Raw genomic sequence first — 22,084 nt, 5'->3', positions numbered from 1 at the left:
GGTCAGGCAACGGCTTTTTGCGATCTCCTGGATATGAGGAAGAGGAGTCCTGATGATCTTTTCCGCCGTCCTCACCACTCTCTGCTTAGACTTCCAGTCTGAGGCACTGCAGGCTCCATCCAGTCCAGACAGAGATGCAGTTGGTCAGTAGGCTCTCTATAGTGCCTCTGTAGAATGTGGTGAGGGTAAAACCCATTAAAACAATAAATAGAAATACAAATTTAAAAACACGGAGGACCACACAACTCACGTAGTGTTAAAAGCCAGAGAATAAAAGTGGTTCTTAAGACGAGACTTAAAACACTCCACTGTAGGAGCAGTTGGAACATGGAGGGGCGGAGTGTTCCAGAGCTTAGGGTCGACCACAGAGAAGGCCCTGTGTCTACCCTGGTTTTAAGTCTCGTCTTGGCCACCACGAGCTAGAGCTGGCTCTCGGACCTCAGAGCGCGCGCAGGGGTGTAAATTTGGATGAGGTCCGAGATATAATGAGGTGCCAGTCCATGCAAAGCTTTAAAAGCAGCAACATTTTAATATCAATTCTAAAATGAACAGGGAGCCAATGCAAAGTCTCAAGAATTGGGGTTATATGCTCGCGTTTCTTGGCCCCTGTTAAAAGTCGTGCTGCCGCGTTCTGGACTAACTGCGACCGGGAGAGAGATTTTTGGCTAATGCCAGCATAAAGTGCATTGCAGTAGTCCACGCCACTTGAAATAAAAGCATGCACGACGTGTTCAAAAAGGTTAAAAGATAAAAACGGTTTTACTTTTGCTAAAAGACGAAGATGATAAAATTACGATTTTAAAACGCCACAAACTTGTTGGTCAAGTTTCAAATCACTGTCTATAGTGACGCCAATTTTGCAATGGTCCCAAGTAGAGATGTCCGATAATATCGGACTGCCGATATTATTGGCCGATAAACGCTTTAAAATTTAATATCGAAAATTATCAGTATCGGTTTCAAAATTATCGGTATCGGTTTCAAAAAGTAAAATGTATGACTTTTTAAAACGCCGCTGTGTACACGGACGTAGGGAGAAGTACAGAGCGCCATTAAACCTTAAAGGCACTGCCTTTGCGTGCCGGCCCAATCACACAATATCTACGGCTTTTCACACACACAAGTGAATGCAACGCATGCTTGGTCAACAGCCATACAGGTCACACTGAGGGTGGCCGTATAAACAACTTTAACACTGTTGCAAATATGCGCCACACTGTAAACCCACACCAAACAAGAATGACAAACACATTCCGGGAGAACATCCGCACCGTAACACAACATAAACACAACAGAACAAATACCCAGAACCCCTTGCAGCACTAACTCTTCCACCTCAACCTCCTCATGCTCTCTCAGGGAGAGCATGTCCCAAATTCCAAGCTGCTGTTTTGAGGCATGTTAAAAAAAATAATGCACTTTGTGACTTCAATAATAAATATGGCAGTGCCATGTTGGCATTTTTTTTCCATAACTTGAGTTGATTTATTTTGGAAAACCTTGTTACATTGTTTAATGCATCCAGCGGGGCATCACAACAAAATGAGGCATAATAATGTGTTAATTCCACGACTGTATATATCGGTATCGGTTGATATCGGTATCGGTAATTAAGAGTTGGACAATATTTTTATTTTTATATTTTTATTTCCTTTTTGGTTTTTCAAGGAAATGTCATCAAGCTCGCTGGATTTGTAGCTTCTGTTTTTCCATTATCCATTATCGGACATCTCTAGTCCCAAGTCAATGAGGGCCGGACCAACAACTAAGATTTCCGTTTTTCCCTCATTCATTATTTAAAAATTCTGGGCAAACCAAGCCTTGACGTGGCTTAGACAGTTGAGAAGGCGTGTCAGGGGGCCGTGGCCTTTTGAAATCGGCATATAAATTTGGCAGTCGTCTGCATAAAAGTGATAAGACACTCCATGCCTCTTAAAAATCTCTCAAAGAGGGAGGAGATAAAGAGCAAACTGGATGGGCCCCAGAATAGATCCCTGGGGGACACCACAGTAAAGCGGAGCAGAAGAAGAGGTGGCGTCCCCCAGCCTGACAGAGAAGGACCTCTCTGATCATTAAAAAACTACTCCGCTCTTTTTTCCCCCTGCTTTCTAAATCGTCAAATAAGGCAATTACGAGCTAGCTAACAAAGCTAATGGGAATACACTATTGCGGCCATAAAGCGCTAGGATTAGCAATATTGTTACCTTAAGTGTCAACGCAGAGGAACTACTTTTAGCGGCGCCGTGATCAAAGAGAGCTATCTAGTTTATGCTGCTATTTGGACATATTGAGCTGCTCCCGCTGCTGCATCACCTCTGAGTTGGTGAAAGTAGAGGGCCGGCAAAAAATATCTGTTTCTCAGCAGTACTCCGTTGTAATACACTTTTCCACCACTTGTGGCATTAATGACTTTGATTGATTGAAACTTTTATTAGTAGATTGCACAGTACAGTACATATTCGGTACAATTGACCACTAATTGGTAACACCCGAATCAGTTTTTCAACTTGTCAATTCATGGTACAAATATATACTATCAACGTATACTGATAGTACAGTCATAACACAAGTTAATCATCAGAGTATATACATTGAATTATTTACACTATTTACAATTATTTACATTAATTACAATATCAAACACACAGAATAAGTCTGAAACAAAAATCATAGAAAAGTTTCTTAAGGGCAACAATTATGACTAAAGTGATAAAGCTGTATATTTATTTCCACTTTCATTTTATTAACAATTTATTTAAGAAACATACATATTATAAACTCTTTATAATTAACTTAAGTTAAAATGTGTTTATTTGATTTATTTTTTATTTATTTTAGCACATTCATTTTTGAATTTGATTAAAATCAGAGTAAGATTAAAAGTTTTGTGTCAATATTTGAGTGGGGCCCGGGCTCCTCTGTAGTGGAATAGTTGGGCCCCCAGGTCAAAAAGGTTAAGAAACTCGAACATAGACCACATTAGTCCAGGTCCACATCAAAAACTACTCCACTTAAAGTTCTCAAATCTAGACTGGATTAATTTTTGGAACCCACACAATTTGCAATTTGTGAAACCTTTATTCTATTAGTGAAAGTGCATTAAAGGGGAATTTTACCATTTTTTAAACTCATGTGGACCACATCAGTCCAGGTTCTGATAACAAAAAAAACATTGTACCTGGACTCCTCAAATCCAAACCAGATCATCTCACAGACCCTAAAAGTTCATAAAAACAGTTTTTCTTTTGGAGAACCTTTATTCTTTTTGTGAAACAGCTATAAAGACCCATTTAACCTTTTTAGTGGCTTAAAAACATGTTTTTTTATGAATCTTCAGGGTCTGTGGACTAATTTAGTCCACGTTTGAGAACTTCAAGTAGAGTAGTTTTTAATCTGGACCTGGACTAACTTGGTCCGCAAGCCTAAACAAGTTAAATGTGTCTATTCAATTTTCACAAATAGAATAGATGTTTCCCTAATAATTATTGGGAGCTTTTCTTTCGGAGGGAATATTATTTTATTCTAAGGCTGTCTATAAATAGAGTTGACTGGAATTGATGAATAATAATACATTCAAAACGAAGGAGTGAGTACAAACAATAGCAATGCCAGCGTTGGAGAGATGACCGAGCCTTCCTAGCGTGCTTTGGCAGGGATCGAAACTGAAAGTGAACTTGCCGTGTGTGTGTGTGTGTGTGTGTGTGTGTGTGTGTGTGTGTGTGTGTGTGTGTGTGTGTGTGTGTGTGTGTGTGTGTGTGTGTGTGTGTGTGTGTGCCGCACATTCTTCTCCCTTCGCCTCGTCCCTGCTACGTCTTCCTCAGGAACCTAAGTGGGATACAATGTGTGTGTGTTTGCAAGGATAGAAAACACAGGGTGCATTCTTGTTATGTTCTTGAACACCGTACATGAGATGATATCTCATGTACGGTCCACCCTGTCTAAAGGTGGGTAAACATTCCTCTAACATAATAAACTGTTTTCATCAATATTTAAGTTGCATAAATTAATTAATTTCAGATTTGAGGGCTTTAAGTACAGTGTCTTCTTTCTATTTCCACCTGGACTAATGTGGTCCACATGCCTAAAAACGGTTGAATGTGACTTTATTGCATTTTCACAAATAGAATTAAGGTTTTACAAATCATAAACTGTTTTTTTTACCTTTAGGGTTGTAGTCCAGATTTGACAACTTTAAGTGGTGTTTAATGTGGACCTGCACTAGTGTGGTCTTCATGCTTAAAAAAAGGGGTAAATGTGTTTTCATCATATTGTTAACAAATAGATCTTCACAAACCATAAACCTTGTCATAATAATTATTTACACATTAAATATTGATAAAAACAATAAAAAGAACATTGCCCACGTGACAAAACTACAGATATCATACCAGTTGAAGGGAAAGGCATCAGTCTGGTATCGACTGTCTGTATCGCAAGCTAACTTCAGGTGAGTGAAAAAGACCACTACACTACGCTGGTGTCATGTGACTCTTTACTCTTACATTTTTGGAGACTCTGAATCATGACTTTTCATTATCTGTAAGCCCTAATCATCAAACTATGTGTGTGTGTGTGTGTGTGTGTGTGTGTGTGTGTATATATATATATATATATATATATATATATATATATATATATATATATATATATATATATATATATATATATATATATATATATATATATATATATATATATGTGTGTGTGTGTGTGTGTGTATATATATATATGTGTGTGTATATATATATATATATATATATATATATATATATATATATATATATATATATATATATATATATACACAGTATATTATACACACACAAAACCCAAAACCTGTGAAGTTGGCACGTTGTGTAAATAAATGGTAAATAAAAACAGAATACAATGATTTGCTAATCCTTTTCAACCTATATTCAATTGAATAGACTGCAAAGACAAGATACTTAACGTTCAGACTGTAAACTTTGTTATTTTTTTGCAAATATTAGCTCATTTGGAATTTGATGCCTGCATCATGTTTCAAAAAAGCTCGCACAAGTAGCAAAAAAGACTGAGAAAGCTGAGGAATGCTCATCAAACACTTATTCGGAACATCCCACAGGTGCACAGGCTAATTGGGAACAGGTGGGTGCCATGATTGGGTATAAAAGCAGCTTCCATGAAATGCTCAGTCATTCACAAACAAGGATGGGGCGAGGGTCACAACTTTGTGAGCAAAATGTCGAACACTTTATGAACAACATTTCTCAACCAGCTATTGCAAGGAATTTAGGGATTTCATCATCTACGGTCCGTTATATCATCAAAAGGAATCTGGAGAAATCACTGCACGTAAGCGGCAGTGCCCGTTACCTTCGATCCCTTAGGTGGTACTGCATCAAAAAGCGACATCAGTGTGTAAAGGATATCACCACATGGGCTCAGGAACACTTCAGAAAACCACTGTCAGTAACTACAGTTTGTCACTACCTCTCTGTAAGTGCAAGTTAAAACTACTCTGCAAAGCCAAAGCCATTTATCAACAACACCCAGAAACGCCGCCGGCTTCGCTGGGACCGAGCTCATCTAAGATGGACTGATGCAAAGTGGAAAAGTGTTCTGTGGTCTGACGAGTCCACATTTCAAATTGTTTTTGGAAACTGTGGACGTCGTGTCCTCCGAAACCAAGGAGGAAAAGAACCATCCGGATTGTTCTAGGCGCAAAGTGTAAAAGCCAGCATGTGTGATGGTATTGGGGTGTATTAGTGCCCAAGACATGGGTAACTTACACATCTGTGAAGGCGCCATTAATGCTGAAAGGTACATACAGGTTTTGGAGCAACATATGTTGCCATCCAAGCAACGTTATCATGGACGCCCCTGCTTATTTCACCAAGACGATGCCAAGCCACGTCTTACAACAGCGTGGTTTCATAGTAAAAGAGTGCAGGTACTAGACTGGCCTGCCTGTAGTCCAGACCTGTCTCCCATTGAAAATGTGTGGTGCATTATAAGCCTAAAATACCACAACTTCACCGGTTATGGGTCTGTATATGTGTGTGTGTGCATATACAGTTAGGTCCATAAATATTTGGACATTGACACACTTTTCAGTATTCCAGCTCTGTACAACACCACAATGGATTTGAAATTAAACAATCAACATGTGCTTTAAGTGCGGACTTTGAGCTATAATTTGAGGGTATTTACATCCAAATCAGGTGAACGGTGTAGGAATTACAACACATTTTATATGTGCCTTCCACTTTTTAAGGGACCAAAAGTAATTGGACAAACGAACATAATCATAAATCAAATTGTCACTTTTTTTTTAATACTTTGTTGCAAATCCTTTGCAGTCAATGACAGCCTGAAGTGTGGAACCCATAGACATCACCAGACACTGGTTTTCGTTCCTTGTGATGCTGCAGCTGTCTTCACTTCCTGCTTGTTCTTTGGGCATTTTCCCTTCAGCAAGGGAAATGCATGCTCAATGGGATTCAGTTCAGGTGATTGACTTGGCCATTGCAGAACTTTCCACTTCTTTGCCTTAAAAAACTATTTGGTTGCTTTCGCAGTCTGCTTCGGGTCATTGTCCATCTGCACTGTGAAGCGCCGTCCAATGAGTTTTGAAGCATTTGGCTGAATATGAGCAGATAATATTACCCCAAATACTTCAGAATTAATTCTGCTGCTTTTGTCAGCTGTCACATCATCAATAAATATAAGAGATCCAGTTCCACTGGCAGCCATGCATGCCACTACCACCACCATGCTTCACTGATGAGGTGCTATGCTTTGGATCTTGAGTAGTTCCTTCCCTTCTCCATTCTCTTCTCTTTCCATCATTCTGGTACAAGTTGATCTTTGTCTCATCTGTCCACAAGATGTTGTTCCAGAACTGCACAGGCTCTTTTACATGTTTCTTGGCAAACTCTAATCTGGCCTTCCTGTTTTTGAGGCTCACCAATGGTTTACACCTTGTGAAGAAACCTCTGTATTTCCTCTGGTGAAGTCTTCTCTTAATTGTTGACTTGGACACAGATACACCTACTGTACCTCCTGGAGATTTTTCTTGATCCGGCCAACTGTTGTGAAGGGGTTTTTCTTGACAAGGGAAAGGATTTGTCTGTCATCCACCACACTTGTTTTCCGTGGTCTTCGATGTCTTTTGGTGTTGCTGAGCTCAGCAGTGTGTTCTCTCTTTTTAAGAATGTACCAAACAGTTGGTTTGGCCACACCTCATGTTTTTGCTATCTCTATGATGGCTTTGTTTTGATTTTACAGCCTAATGATGGCTTGCTCCACTGATAATGACAGCTCTTTGGACTTCATAGAGATGAGCTCCCCAGATTACAAATGAATACACCACACTTGAAATGACATCTAGGCCTTTTATCTGCTCTTTGTAAATGAAATAAATGGAAAAAAACAAGGGAATAACACACCTGGCCATAGAACAGCTGAGTAGCCAGTTGTCCAATTACTTTTGGTCCCTTAAAAAGTGGAAGGCACATATAAAATGTGTTGTAATTCCTACACCGTTCACCTGATTGGGATGTAAATACCCTCAAATTAAAGCTCAAAGTCTGCACTTAAAGCACGTCTAAATTGTTTCATTTCAAATCCATTGTGGTGTTGTGCAGAGCTGGAATACTGAAAATTGTGTCAATGTCCAAATATTTATGGACCTAACTATGTATGTACACTACCGTTCAAAAGTTTGGGGTCACATTGAAATGTCCTTATTTTTGAAGGAAAAGCACTGTACTTTTCAATGAAGATAACTTTAAACTAGTCTTAACTTTAAAGAAATACACTCTATACCTTGCTAATGTGGTAAATGACTATTCTAGCTGCAAATGTCTGGTTTTTGGTGCAATATCTACATAGGTGTATAGAGGCCCATTTCCAGAAACTATCACTCCAGTGTTCTAATGGTACAATGTTTTTGCTCATTGGCTCAGAAGGCTAATTGATGATTAGAAAACCCTTGTGCAATCATGTTCACACATCTGAAAACAGTTTAGCTCGTTACAGAAGCTACAAAACTGACCTTCCTTTGAGCAGATTGAGTTTCTGGAGCATCACATTTGTGGGGTCAATTAAACGCTCAAAATGGCCAGAAAAAGAGAACTTTCATCTGAAACTCGACAGTCTATTCTTGTTCTTAGAAATTAAGTTAAAGTTAAAGTACCAATGATTGTCACACACACACACTAGGTGTGGTGAAATTTGTCCTCTGCATTTGACCCATCCCCCTGATCACCCCCTGGGAGGTGAGGGGAGCAATGGGCAGCAGTGTAGCCGCGCCCGGGAATCATTTTTGGTGATTTAACCCCCAATTCCAACCCTTGATGCTGAGTGCCAAGCAGGGAGGTAATGGCTCCCATTTTTATAGTCTTTGGTATGACCCGGCCGGGGTTTGAACTCACAACCTACCGATCTCAGGGCGGACACTCTAACCACTTGAAGGCTATTCCACAAAATTGTTTGGGTGACCCCAAACTTTTGAACGGTAGTGTATGTATGTATGTATGTGTGTACATTACCGTTCAAAAGTTTGGGGTCACCCCAACAACTTTGTGGAATAGCCTTAATTTCTAAGAACAAGAATAGACTGTCGAGTTTCAGATGAAAGTTCTCTTTTTCTGGCCATTTTGAGCGTTTAATTGACCCCACAAATGTGATGCTCCAGAAACTCAATCTGCGCAAAGGAAGGTCAGTTTTGTTGCTTCTCTAACGAGCTAAACTGTTTTCAGATGTGTGAACATGATTGCACAAGGGTTTTCTAATCATCAATTAGCCTTCTGAGCCAATGAGCAAACACATTGTACCATTAGAACACTGGAGTGATAGTTGCTGGAAATGGGCCTCTATACACCCATGTAGATATTGCACCAAAAACCAGTCATTTGCAGCTAGAATAGTCATTTACCACATTAGCAATGTATAGTGTGTATTTCTTTAAAGTTAAGACTAGTTTAAAGTTATCTTCATTGAAAAGTACAGTGCTTTTCCTTCAAAAATAAGGACATTTCAATGTGACCCCAAACTTTTGAACGGTAGTGTATGTTTGTGTATATACACACACACAGTATGTATATGTATATGAATGGAAAAAAAAAAGTTCTCTTGTATCTTCTTGTGAATAAATACTACAGTACATTAAGAAAAGTAAATTTTTGTGTTTTTCTGTACTTGCAGTCAGAGTCCCAGAGGCTGGTTCTGCTGGAGGCCGGCTGCGGTGTAGGGAATTGTATCTTCCCTCTGCTGGAAGACGAGGGCAACATCTTTGTTTACGCCTGTGACTTCTCGCCAAGAGCTGTGGACTTTGTCAAAGTGAGAGAACATCAAGCTCTTCTGGTCATTTATGTGCTAATTAGTCTGCTAATTATGCTAGCATTCAAAAATAGATGTTTATTACAGATCAACCAATATGTTTTTTTTTTTTTTAGGGCCAATACCAATACCGGTTATTAGTAGTAAAGGAAGCCGATAACTAATATTTGGAGCCGATATTCTTTAGCAGTAAAAGTTATTTAAACATGAATAGTATATGTCAGTAAACAGCTGGACAAGGCTTTAAGTTTGTTTTTTTTTTACAATTTTTTCCCTAGGACCATGAAATATTTGTTAGTTGGTTGCAGTTTAGTTTGAACATTTATACAGTTTCAATATGATACGTTACATATTTTATATCAATTACTTACACATGTTCAATTCCTGTTCTCAATTTGTAACACAATTTACAACAATAATTTCTCAATATGGGATGATTGATATGCATAATATGATTTTTAAATATTCAGAACATTTAAAAAAAACTAAACAATTCTGGGCTCCTTCGCGTAGATTATAGTTGAGACATATTTCAAGATGGCTGACATTTATTCCTGGGTGTTACAGAAAGTATGAGATTGTGCTCTTCTTTACTTACCGTATTTTTTAAATTATTCCTTACATTAGGCTTATAAGGCGCACTGTCGAGTTTTGAAAAAAAAAAAAAGGATTTTAAGTGCGTCTTATAGTCCGGGAAAATACGGTATATAATAATCGCCTATTTGTCAAGATATTTACACAAAGTTTGGATTTTTGGCAGAGACATATTTTCTGTCATCTTCATGTCCGTCCATCGCTTTTGTGGTGTTATTTGACGGAATCACGAAACATAAAAACTCTTGGCGCTATTTTGATGAGCCTATTGTCAGGTTCAAACACTGATGACATCTATTAAACAGACGAGAAGCAAGGAATCATGCAGAGACAGAGTTCAATTTGGCTCAATGAGGAGTGTTGCGTCGACCAGCTCTTCCACCCAGGGAATCTAAGTTACTGGTCAATCCCAAGTTCTTTCGATGACATATATGCTGAGTAAGAAGGACCATCAAGACAGAATAGGAATATTATCATATTTTACTGAAATTTCGGGAGATCAGCTTAACCAATACATTCATATCGGCTACTCTAGTTGATCTGACATTCAAACGGAAGAGCCAACTTCTTGCACACAAAGAAAGCCCCCACATCTCCCTCTCGCAACACTGATAAGGAAGAAGTGGGGGAGGTATTCACATTCCGATGGTCAAGACACTAATCAGACCTCTGAAGACAAAGAGAAACTTGTAAAATACACAAAGGAAAAGTACTAGCTGCTCCAAACATGGCCATGAATAAAGAAATAACTCTTAAACATATATGCATTCTCCACAGGAGACACGTGTTTTGGGGCTGCATTCTAGTTACGGATCCAAACTACGTTCTAAAAGTCCAGCCCGCGTGCTTCCTCTATTTATTTGGGAGGTCCCTGGTTACATCACTAAAGCTGTCGCTGAGGGAAGGGGGTAATCTCGACAACTCCAGTTAGACACAATATATATGTTTATACAAAAATGCAAATGTGTTGACGCTGGTGATATCGCCTTGTCTCTGCTCTGTCTGCGTCACGGCGGTGTTCCGCCTTGGCAGTCAGCAGGCCGTTCCTGGACACACACACTGATACCAGACTGGCTTGCAATCTTTTGGATTGCCAGCTTTTGCACAGACAAAGAAAAATACCACTTCAGCACAATTGGCAATAATTATAGCAACGGCCCTTAAGCATAAAAGTTGTGTGATGATACATACATAATTATTCTAACACCTATGCTCCAAGTGTTGCGAACAAAACACACAAAACGGGAGGAAGATTCCAGGATAGAAGGACAAAAACTGGAACTCCCTGCAAAAAATGGAAGTTTAGACATGTTCACATAAGCAGAGGAGATGATAAAAAAGAGGCTGTTACCAATATACACTACCGTTCAAAAGTTTGGGGTCACATTGAAATGTCCTTATTTTTTAAGGAAAAGCACTGTACTTTTCAATGAAGATAACTTTAAACTAGTCTTAACTCTAAAGAAATACACTCTATACATTGCTAATGTGGTAAATGACTATTCTAACTGCAAATGTCTGGTTTTTGGTGAAATATCTACATAAGTGTATAGAGGCCCATTTCCAGCAACTATCACTCCAGTGTTCTAATGGTACAATGTGTTTGCTCATTGGCTCAGAAGGCTAATTGATGATTAGGAAACCCTTGTGCAATCATGTTCACACATCTGAAAACAGTTTAGCTCGTTACAGAAGCTACAAAACTGACCTTCCTTTGAGCAGATTGAGTTTCTGGAGCATCACATTTGTGAGGTCAATTAAACGCTCAAAATGGCCAGAAAAAGAGAACTTTCATCTGAAACTCGACAGTCTATTCTTGTTCTTAGAAATGAAGGCTATTCCACAAAATTGTTTGGGTGACCCCAAACTTTTGAACGGTAGTGTACGTCAGAATGTTCGATATCGGCGGCGAGAATGGGTTGATCCCTAATGTTTTTGCAAGAGTACGTGTAAAGCCGTTAAGAAGGTTCTGGTTTGTGTTGTCAGAATAATCCTCTTTACAGTCGCGGTCGCTGCAGGGCCTTCCAGTGTGACCTGACCCGGGACGACCTGCGCGACAACATTCCCGAGGCCAGCGTGGACGCGGTCACGCTCATCTTCGTGCTGTCGGCCATCCATCCCGCCAAGATGGCGCTGGCCGTGCGCAACGTCAGCACGGTGCTGAAGCCCGGCGGCGTGGTCCTGTTCCGGGACTACGGCCTGCACGACCACGCCATGCGGAGGTTCAAAGCGAGCAGCAAACTGGCGGAGAACTTCTACGTGCGCCAGGACGGAACCAGATCCTACTTCTTCTCCAAAGGTCCGTGAACGCGCCCCGCATGTGCAAGTGTTTCCCTACCACGTCCCAGAATGCATTGCGTCTGTGCTCGCAGACTTCTTGGCGGCGCTATTCTCGGAGGCGGGCCTCCTGTGCCAGGCTAACGAGTACGTCATGAGAGAGACGGTCAACAAGAAGGAAGGACTTTGTGTTCCCAGAGTTTTCCTGCAGAGCAAGTTCATCAAAACCGGGCCGCCATCAGAACCCCTGACCACGGACTTGGGTGACGTCACGCAGACGTGCGGAAAGTCGCAGAAGTGAGTGAATGAACATGTTGAAAAAGGGGACATTTACTTGACGGGTTCATTATTATTAGTGGTGGAGGGGGCAAGAGGTTGCTCTGCTCATCCGCTTATCTGGGGTAGGCTCCAGCACCCCCGCGACCCCGAAGAGGGACAAGCGGTAGAAAATGGATAGACCTTATAATGTACGCCTTCCAAATACTGTAAATTCAGGACAATAAGCTGCTACTTTTTTCTTACACTTTGAACTGCGGCTTGTAAAACATTGCGGCCAATTGCTTGTATTTCGACACGTGACTTCTTCCCTGAAGTGAAAACCAGATGGCGGTTGCACAGCAAGCAGCGCACACACTATCCTGAGTACACAAGAGGCTTAGATATTCCTGCAAAAAGCAGATACGAACAGAAAAATCAAACTGTGCAATGGAATGGACCCCTATATTTTAATCAAAAAAAGATTTTTGTCGAGTGATATCAAAAATTATGTCAGTCGCGTTCCCAGACATATCGAACGATTGTGCTCCAGACGCCATTCTACACGACAAAACGGATGAAAATTGTTGAAAATGTACTTCCTGTTTTACATCAAGCCAAAAGTAAAGCCATCCATAGCGGTTCTGCTCGAAAGGATCCTTCATTCATCACTCCAAGTAATGTTTGTAAGTTTTACAATACAACTAAAACAATTCTAACTTACCAAACCGTCCCATGTGTGATGTGTGTAAGAGTGTTTTCGTGCATATTTGTGCATGCTATTGTAATGCAACGACAATAGCGTCGTTATCCATAGCTAATATGCTAACATGTCTATGAGTGTGTTAGTATTATAAACAATTACAATGGCATTCTTTTTGTAGTGTTTCAGTTTCACAAATTCCTCAGCAAATTCACCAAAACGTCACTGTTGAGTTATTGAGTCTATTTGGCTGATTGGAGAGCTAGCTTCCACAGCTAGTGGGTCCATGACGATGACTTCTGTTTTGTATGATCAGCCGTTTTACTGCCGGGATACAGACACTGTTTGGAAACAATTAAGGTATGTAAATAAACATTCATGAAATATTTCTGTGTAAATAACTCATTTCACATCTGCGGCTTATAATTCTTGTGCGGCTAATAAATGGGAGGGGATTTTCCCCAAAATATAGTGGGTGCGGCTTATATAGCAGGGCGCTCTATAGTCCAGAAAATACAGTAGTCTTATTTATTTTAATTCCTCCTCCTTTCTACCCTAATCTGTTGTCTTTTTTGGACTCATGTTAGCAAATTGGACAACACTTGTCAAAAGGTGAAAAAATACACCAAAGACACACACACTACTGGGTAATAGAGGCCTCCGCCTCCCCAAAACTTCTGTGCCCTGCTTTTTGTCCATCAGGCGGGACCTTCCTGTTTTGCATCAAACCAAAAGTAAAGCCGTCCATGGTGTTACTGCTCGAAAAGATCCTTCATTCATCACTCCGAGCAACGTTTATAAGTTTTACAATATAACTAAAACAATTCTTACTTACCAAACCGTCCCATGTGTGATGTGTGTAAGAGTGTTTTCGTGCATATTTATATGCGCTATTGTAATGCAACGACAATAGCGTCGTTATTCTTAGCTAATATGCTAACACGTCTATGAGTGTGTTCGTATTATAAACTTACAACGACATTCTTTTTGTAGTGTTTCAGTTTCACAAATTCCTCTGTAAATTCACCAAAACGTCACCGTGGAGTTATTGAAACTGTTTAGCTGATTGTGAACTAGCTTCCGCAGCTAGTGGGTCCATGACGATGACTTCTGTTTTGTATGATCAGCCGTTTTACTGCCGGGATACAGACACTGTTCGGAAACAGTTAAGGTATGTAAATAAACATTCATGAAATATCCATCCATCCATCCATCTTCTTCCGCTTATCCGAGGTCGGGTCGCGGGGGCAGCAGCTTAAGCAGGGAAGCCCAGACTTCCCTCTCCCCAGCCACTTCGTCCAGCTTCTCCCGGGGGATCCCGAGGCGTTCCCAGGCCAGCCGGGAGACATAGTCTTCCCAACGTGTCCTGGGTCTTCCCCGTGGCCTCCTACCGGTCGGACGTGCCCTAAACACCTCCCTAGGGAGGCGTTCGGGTGGCATCCTGACCAGATGCCCGAACCACCTCATCTGGCTCCTCTCGATGTGGAGGAGCAGCGGCTTTACTTTGAGCTCCCCCCGGATGGCAGAGCCTCTCACCTTATCTCTAAGGGAGAGCCCCGCCACCCGGCGGAGGAAACTCATTTCGGCCGCTTGTACCCGTGATCTTGTCCTTTCCGTCATAACCCAAAGCTCATGACCATAGGTGAGGATGGGAACGTAGATCGACCGGTAAATTGAGAGCTTTGCCTTCCGGCTCAGCTCCTTCTTCACCACAACGGATCGATACAGCGTCCGCATTACTGAAGACGCCGCACCAATCCGCCTGTCTATCTCACGATCCACTCTTCCCTCACTCGTGAACAAGACTCCGAGGTACTTGAACTCCTCCACTTGGTTCAGGGTCTCCTCCGCAACCCGAAGATGGCACTCCACCCTTTTCCGGGCGAGAACCATGGATTCGGACTTGGAGGTGCTGATTCTCATCCCAGTCGCTTCACACTCAGCTGCGAACCGATCCAGCGAGAGCTGAAGATCCTGGCCAGATGAAGCCATCAGGACCACATCATCTGCAAAAAGCAGAGACCTAATCCTGCAGCCACCAAACCAGATCCCCTCAACGCCTTGACTGGGCCTAGAAATTCTGTCCATAAAAGATATGAACAGAATCGGTGACAAACGGCAGCCTTGGCGGAGTCCAACCCTCACTGGAAACGTGTCCGACTTACTGCCGGCAATGCGGACCAAGCTCTGACACTGATCGTACAGGGAGCGGACCGCCACAATCAGACAGTCCGATACCCCATACTCTCTGAGCACTCCCCACAGGACTTCCCGAGGGACACGGTCAAATGCCTTCTCCAAGTCCACAAAACACATGTAGACTGGTTGGGCAAACTCCCATGCACCCTCGAGGACCCTGCCGAGATTATAGAGCTGGTCCACAGTTCCACGACCAGGACGAAAACCACACTGTTCCTCCTGAATCCGAGGTTCGACTATCCGGCGTAGCCTCCTCTCCAGCACACCCGAATAGACCTTACCGGGAAGGCTGAGGAGTGTGATCCCACGATAGTTAGAACACACCCTCCGGTTTCCCTTCTTAAAGAGAGGAACCACCACCCCGGTCTGCCAATCCAGAGGTACCGCCCCCGATGTCCACGCGATGCTGCAGAGTCTTGTCAACCAAGACAACCCCACAGCATCCAGAGCCTTAAGGAACTCCGGGCGGATATCATCCACCCCCGGGGCCTTTCCACCGAAGAGCTTTTTAACTACCTCAGCAACCTCAGCCCCAGAAATGGGAGAGCCCACCACAGATTCCCCAGGCACTGCTTCCTCATAGGAAGACGTGTTGGTGGGATTGAGGAGGTCTTCGAAGTATTCCCTCCACCGATCCACAACATCCGCAGTCGAGGTCAGCAGAACACCATCCTCACCATACACGGTGTTGATAGTGCACTGCTTCCCCTTCCTGAGGCGGCGGATGGTGGTCCAGAATCGCTTCGAAGCCGTCCGGAAGTCGTTTTCCATGGCTTCCCCGAACTCCTCCCATGTCCGAGTTTTTGCCTCCGCGACCGCCGAAGCCGCACACTGCTTGGCCTGTCGGTGCCTGTCCGCTGCCTCAGGAGTCCTATGAGCCAAAAGAACCCGATAGGACTCCTTCTTCAGCTTGACGGCATCCCTCACCGCCGGTGTCCACCAACGGGTTCTAGGATTACCGCCACGACAGGCACCAACTACCTTGCGGCCACAGCTCCAATCAGCCGCCTCGACAAAAGAGGCACGGAACATGGTCCATTCGGACTCAATGTCCAGCACCTCCCTCGTGACATGTTCAAAGTTCTTCCGGAGGTGGGAATTGAAACTCTCTCTGACAGGAGACACTGCCAGACGTTCCCAGCAAACCCTCACAATACGTTTGGGCCTGCCAGGTCTGTCCGGCATCCTCCCCCACCATCGCAGCCAACTCACCACCAGGTGGTGATCGGTAGAAAGCTACGCCCCTCTCTTCACCCGAGTGTCCAAAACATGAGGCCGCAAATCCGACGACACAACTACAAAGTCGATCATGGAACTGCGGCCTAGGGTGTCCTGGTGCCAAGTGCACATATGGACACCCTTATGTTTGAACATGGTGTTCGTTATGGACAATCTGTGACGGGCACAAAAGTCCAATAACAAAACACCGCTCGGGTTCAGATCCGGGCGGCCATTCTTCCCAATCACGCCTCTCCAGGTTTCACTGTCGCTGCCAACATGAGCGTTGAAGTCCCCCAGTAGAACGAGGGAATCACCCGGGGGAGCACTCTCAAGTACTCCCTCGAGTGAATCCAAAAAGGGTGGGTACTCTGAGCTGCGGTTTGGCGCGTAAGCGCAAACCACAGTCAGGACCCGTTCCCCCACCCGAAGGCGGAGGGAAGCTACCCTCTCGTCCACCGGGTTGAACTCCAACATGCAGGCTCTGAGCCGGGGGGCAACAAGAATTGCCACCCCAGCCCGTCGCCTCTCACTGCCGGCAACGCCAGAGTAGAAGAGAGTCCAGCCCCTCTCGAGAGAACTGGTTCCAGAGCCCTTGCTGTGCGTCGAAGTGAGTCCGACTATGTCTAGTCGGAACTTCTCCACCTCACGCACTAGCTCAGGCTCCTTCCCCCCCAGCGAGGTGACGTTCCACGTCCCAAGAGCTAGCTTCTGTAGCCGAGGATCGGACCGCCAAGTGCCCTGCCTTCGGCTGCTGCCCAGCTCACATCGCACCCGACCTCTATGACCCCTGCTATGGGTGGTGAGCTCATTGGAGGGGGAACCCATGTTGCCTCTTCGAGCTGTGCCCGGCCAGGCCCCATGGGGACAGGCCCGGCCACCAGGCGCTCGCCATCGTGCCCCACCTCCGGGCCTGGCTCCAGAGGGGGGCCCCGGTGACCCACGTCCGGGCAAGGGAAATCTGGGTCCATAGTTTTTATTTTTCATTGAGGTCTTCGAGCTGCTCTTTGTCTGATCCCTCACCTAGGACCAGTTTGTCTTGGGAGACCCTACCAGGGGGCATAAAGCCCCCGGACAACATAGCTCCTAGGATCATTGGGACACGCAAACTCCTCTACCACGGTAAGGTGGCAGCTCAGAGAGGAGATTCATGAAATATTTCTGTGTAAATAACTAATTTCACATCTGCGGCTTATAATTGTTGTGCGGCTAATAAATGGGGGAGGGGGGGATTTTCCCCAAAATATAGTGGGTGCGGCTTATATAGCAGGGCGCTCTATAGTCCCGAAAATACAGTAGTCTTATTTATTTTAATTCCTCCTCTTTTCTATGCTAATCTGTTGTCTTTTTTGGACTCATATTATGTTAGCAAATTGGATGAAACTTGTCAAAAGGTGAAAAAATACACCAAAGACACACACACTACTGGGTAATAGAGGGCTCCGCCTCCCCAAAAATTCTGTGCCCTGCTTTTTGTCCATCAGGCGGGACCTTCCTGTTTTGCATTAAACCAAAAGTAAAGCCGTCCATGGCGTTACTGCTCGAAAGGATCCTTCAGTCATCACTCCGAGCAACGTTTGTAAGTTTTACAATATAACTAAAACAATTCTAACTTACCAAACCGTCCCATGTGTGATGTGTGTAAGAGTGTTTTCGTGCATATTTGTACACGCTATTGTAATGCAATGACAAGAGCGTCGTTAGCCATAGCTAATATGCTAACACGTCTATGAGTGTGTTAGTTTTATAAACTTACAACGGCATTCTTTTTGTATTGTTTCGGTTTCACAAATTCCTCGGTAAATTCACCAAAACGTCACCGTGGAGTTATTGAGTCTGTTTGGCTGATTGGAGAGCTAGCTTCCGCAGCTAGTGGGTCCATGACGATGACTTCTGTTTTGTTTGAGCAGCCGTTTTACTGCCTGGATACAGACACTGTTTGGAAACAGTTAAGGTATGAAAATAAATATTCATGAAATATTTCTGTCTAAATAACTCATTTCACATCTGCGGCTTATAAGTCTGATGCGGCTAATAAATGGGGAGAAAATGTAGTGGGTGTGGCTTATATACTGGTGTGCTCTTTGGTCCGTTTTTTTGTTTGTTTTTTTTGCTCTATAGCAATTTCCTCCTTTCTACGCTAATATGTAGTCTTTTTTGGACTCATATTATGTTAGCAAATTGGACAAAACTTGTCAAAAGGTGAAAAAATACACCAAATAGACACACACTACTGGGTAATAGAGGGCGCCGCATCCTCAAAGATTCTGTGCCCTGCTTTTTGTCTGCAGGCAGGACACTGAATGAATGAATGTATGAATGAAGCGTTCGTACACAGATCTAGACATGGTTTATAAACGGAGGCATATTTGACAAGATCTAAAAGTTCGTAAATAAAAAAGTTGGCAAATATAAAGGTTCGTAAATTGAGGTTCCACTGTATCTGTGACCAACGGTAAAGTACCAGTAGAAGAATTGCATGATGATGTCATTCATAAACAAGAGTAAACATGTCAGGATGTTCTATACCATTAGAAAGTTCAGTCAGGAAAAAAAAAAAACCCTGACCTGACTCTTACGTGAAGGGAGTGACAAATGATTTAGTCGACTCTCTCATCCTGGGGAAGCAGACAGGAAGTGACCGAAAAGATGACAAAAGGTCATGTGACCAATTCCTTCAGGGAGGATTTTCCCGTTGTTGCACAACACTCCAGTGTGAACCCGACATGACACAACATGTCAGCTTTTAGCGTAACCAGGTTCCACACAACCACAACATCCAGCTGGGCATTTAGCTGAGGAGATGTCAGCACACAACATGGCATTGTTGTCAACACACTGCATTGTTTCCATGGGCGCGTCCTCCTGACTTTATACGGACTGCAGAGGACCAGCAAAATGACTCGACTTCCACATGAAAGAAGATAATACGGCACGGCAGTTGACTACTAGGGAGGTGTTTTATCTTCACTTATCTGTATCTATCCAGGTGTGGGATCTTGAAAGGGGTCCCCCAAGGCTCAGTACTTGGGCTCCTAGTTTTGATCTTTAAATCAATCAAAGTTTATTTATATACAGTCGCGATCAAAAGTTTACATTAGAGATGTCCGGTAATGGCTTTTTTGCCGATATTCCGATATTGTCCAACTCTTAATTACCGATTCCGATATCAACCGACACCGATATATACAGTCGTGGAATTAACACATTATTATGCCTAATTTTGTTGTGATGCCCCGCTGGATGCATTAAACAATGTAACAATGTTTTCCAAAATAAATCAACTCAAGTTATGGGAAAAAAATGCCAACATGGCACTGCCATATTTATTATTGAAGTCACAAAGTGCTTTTTTTTTTTTAACATGCCTCAAAACAGCAGCTTGGAATTTGGGACATGCTCTCCCTGAGAGAGCATGAGGAGGTTGGGGGGGGCGGGGATGAGGTGGGGGATTAGGGGGTAGCGGGGGGTGTATATTGTAGCATCCCGGAAAAGTTAGTGCTGCAAGAGGTTCTGGGTATTTGTTCTGTTGTGTTACGGTGCGGATGTTCTCCCGAAACGTGTTTGTCATTCTTGTTTGGTGTGGGTTCACAGTGTGGCGCATATTTGTAACAGTGTTAAAGTTGTTTATACGGTCACCCTCAGTGTGACCTGTATGGCTGTTGACCAAGTATGCTTACATTCACTTGTGTGTGTGTGTGTGGGAAAAGCCGTAGATATTATGTGACTGGGCCGGATGGCTACCAAAAGCGCCTTATTGCAGTGAAACTTGCCAAGGGACATGTAAGCGAATATTAACATTGCTGTATGTATACTTTTGACCCAGCACATGTGCTCACATTTTCAGTAGACCCATAATAAATTCATAAAAGAAGCAAACTTCATGAATGTTTTTGTGAGCAACAAGTATGTGCTCCAATCACTCTATCACAAAAAAATAAGAGTTGTAGAAATGATTGGAAACTCAAGACAGCCATTAAATTATGTTCTTTACAAGTGTATGTCAACTTTTGATCGTGACTGCAGCCCTTAATCACAAGTGTCTCAAAGGGCTGCACAAGCCACAACGACATCCTGCTCAGAACCCACATGAGGGCAAGGAAAAACTCAACCCAATGGGATGACAATGAGAAACCTTACGAGGGGACCGCTGATGTGAGGCCCTCTACCCACCCACCCCCACCACCCCCCCACCCCCTGGGCGACCGGTGCAATGGACGTCGAGGTGATCTAGTTGATAGTGTGAGAGTCCAGTCCATAGTGGATCTAACATAATAGTGTGAGTCCAGTCCATAGTGAATCTAACATAATATTGTGAGAGTCCAGTCCATAGTGGATCTAACATAATAGTGTGAGAGTCCAGTCCATAGTGGATCTAACATAATAGTGTGAGAGTCCAGTCCATAGTGGATCTAACATAATAGTGTGAGAGTCCAGTCCATAGTGAATCTAACATAATAGTGTGAGAGTCCAGTCCAGTCCATAGTGAATCTAACATAATAGTGTGAGAGTCCAGTCCATAGTGGATCTAACATAATAGTGAGAGTCCAGTCCATAGTGGATCTAACATAATAGTGTGAGAGTCCAGTCCATAGTGGATCTAACATAATAGTGAGAGTCCAGTCCATAGTGAATCTAACATAATAGTGTGAGAGTCCAGTCCATAGTGAATCTAACATAATAGTGTGAGAGTCCAGTCCATAGTGGATCTAACATAATATTGTGAGAGTCCAGTCCATAGTGGATCTAACATAATAGTGTGAGAGTCCAGTCCATAGTGGATCTAACATAATATTGTGAGAGTCCAATCCACAGTGGATCTAACATAATAGTGTGAGAGTCCAATCCACAGTGGATCTAACATAATATTGTGAGAGTCCAGTCCATAGTGGATCTAACATAATATTGTGAGAGTCCAGTCCATAGTGGATCTAACATAATATTGTGAGAGTCCAGTCCATAGTGGATCTAACATAATAGTGTGATAGTCCAGTCCATAGTGGATCTAACATAATAGTGCGAGAGTCCAGTCCATAGTGGATCTAACATAATAGTGTGAGAGTTCAGTCCATAGTGGATCTAACATAATAGTGTGAGAGTCCAGTCCATAGTGGATCTAACATAATAGTGTGAGAGTCCAGTCCATAGTGGATCTAACATAATATTGTGAGAGTCCAGTCCATAGTGGATCTAACATAATAGTGAGAGTCCAGTCCGTAGTGAATCTAACATAATAGTGTGAGAGTCCAGTCCATAGTGAATCTAACATAATAGTGTGAGAGTCCAGTCCATAGTGGATCTAACATAATATTGTGAGAGTCCAGTCCATAGTGAATCTAACATAATATTGTGAGAGTCCAGTCCATAGTGGATCTAACATAATAGTGTGAGAGTCCAGTCCATAGTGGATCTAACATAATAGTGTGAGAGTCCAGTCCATAGTGGATCTAACATAATAGTGTGAGAGTCCAGTCCATAGTGAATCTAACATAATAGTGTGAGAGTCCAGTCCAG

General features: G+C 42.9%; 1 protein-coding gene across 4 annotated transcripts in view; it reads left to right on the top strand.

Moving 5' to 3' along the window:
- The window catches only part of mettl6 (methyltransferase 6, methylcytidine), a 62,311-nt gene that overhangs the window by 8,918 nt on the left and 31,309 nt on the right, over window positions 1-22,084 (top strand). For 2 of the 4 annotated variants that reach the window (XM_062062593.1, XM_062062592.1), the window contains exons 3-6: window positions 9,190-9,324; window positions 11,905-12,217; window positions 12,291-12,492; window positions 13,856-14,088. In XM_062062593.1, coding sequence (XP_061918577.1) covers window positions 9,190-9,324; window positions 11,905-12,217; window positions 12,291-12,492; window positions 13,856-14,066 — 861 coding nt within the window. In that variant the 3' untranslated portion in view covers window positions 14,067-14,088. Of the gene's footprint in view, window positions 1-9,189; window positions 9,325-11,904; window positions 12,218-12,290; window positions 12,493-13,855; window positions 14,089-22,084 lie in introns of those variants that run through there. The other 2 variants (XM_062062591.1, XM_062062594.1) reach the window with 2 other exon arrangements.

The sequence above is a fragment of the Entelurus aequoreus genome, linkage group LG11 (genome assembly GCF_033978785.1).
Source record: "Entelurus aequoreus isolate RoL-2023_Sb linkage group LG11, RoL_Eaeq_v1.1, whole genome shotgun sequence".
Taxonomy (NCBI): Eukaryota; Metazoa; Chordata; class Actinopteri; order Syngnathiformes; family Syngnathidae; genus Entelurus; species Entelurus aequoreus.
The sequence above is the reverse complement of the archived record's forward strand: the minus strand, read 5'-3'. Positions and strand labels throughout refer to the sequence as shown.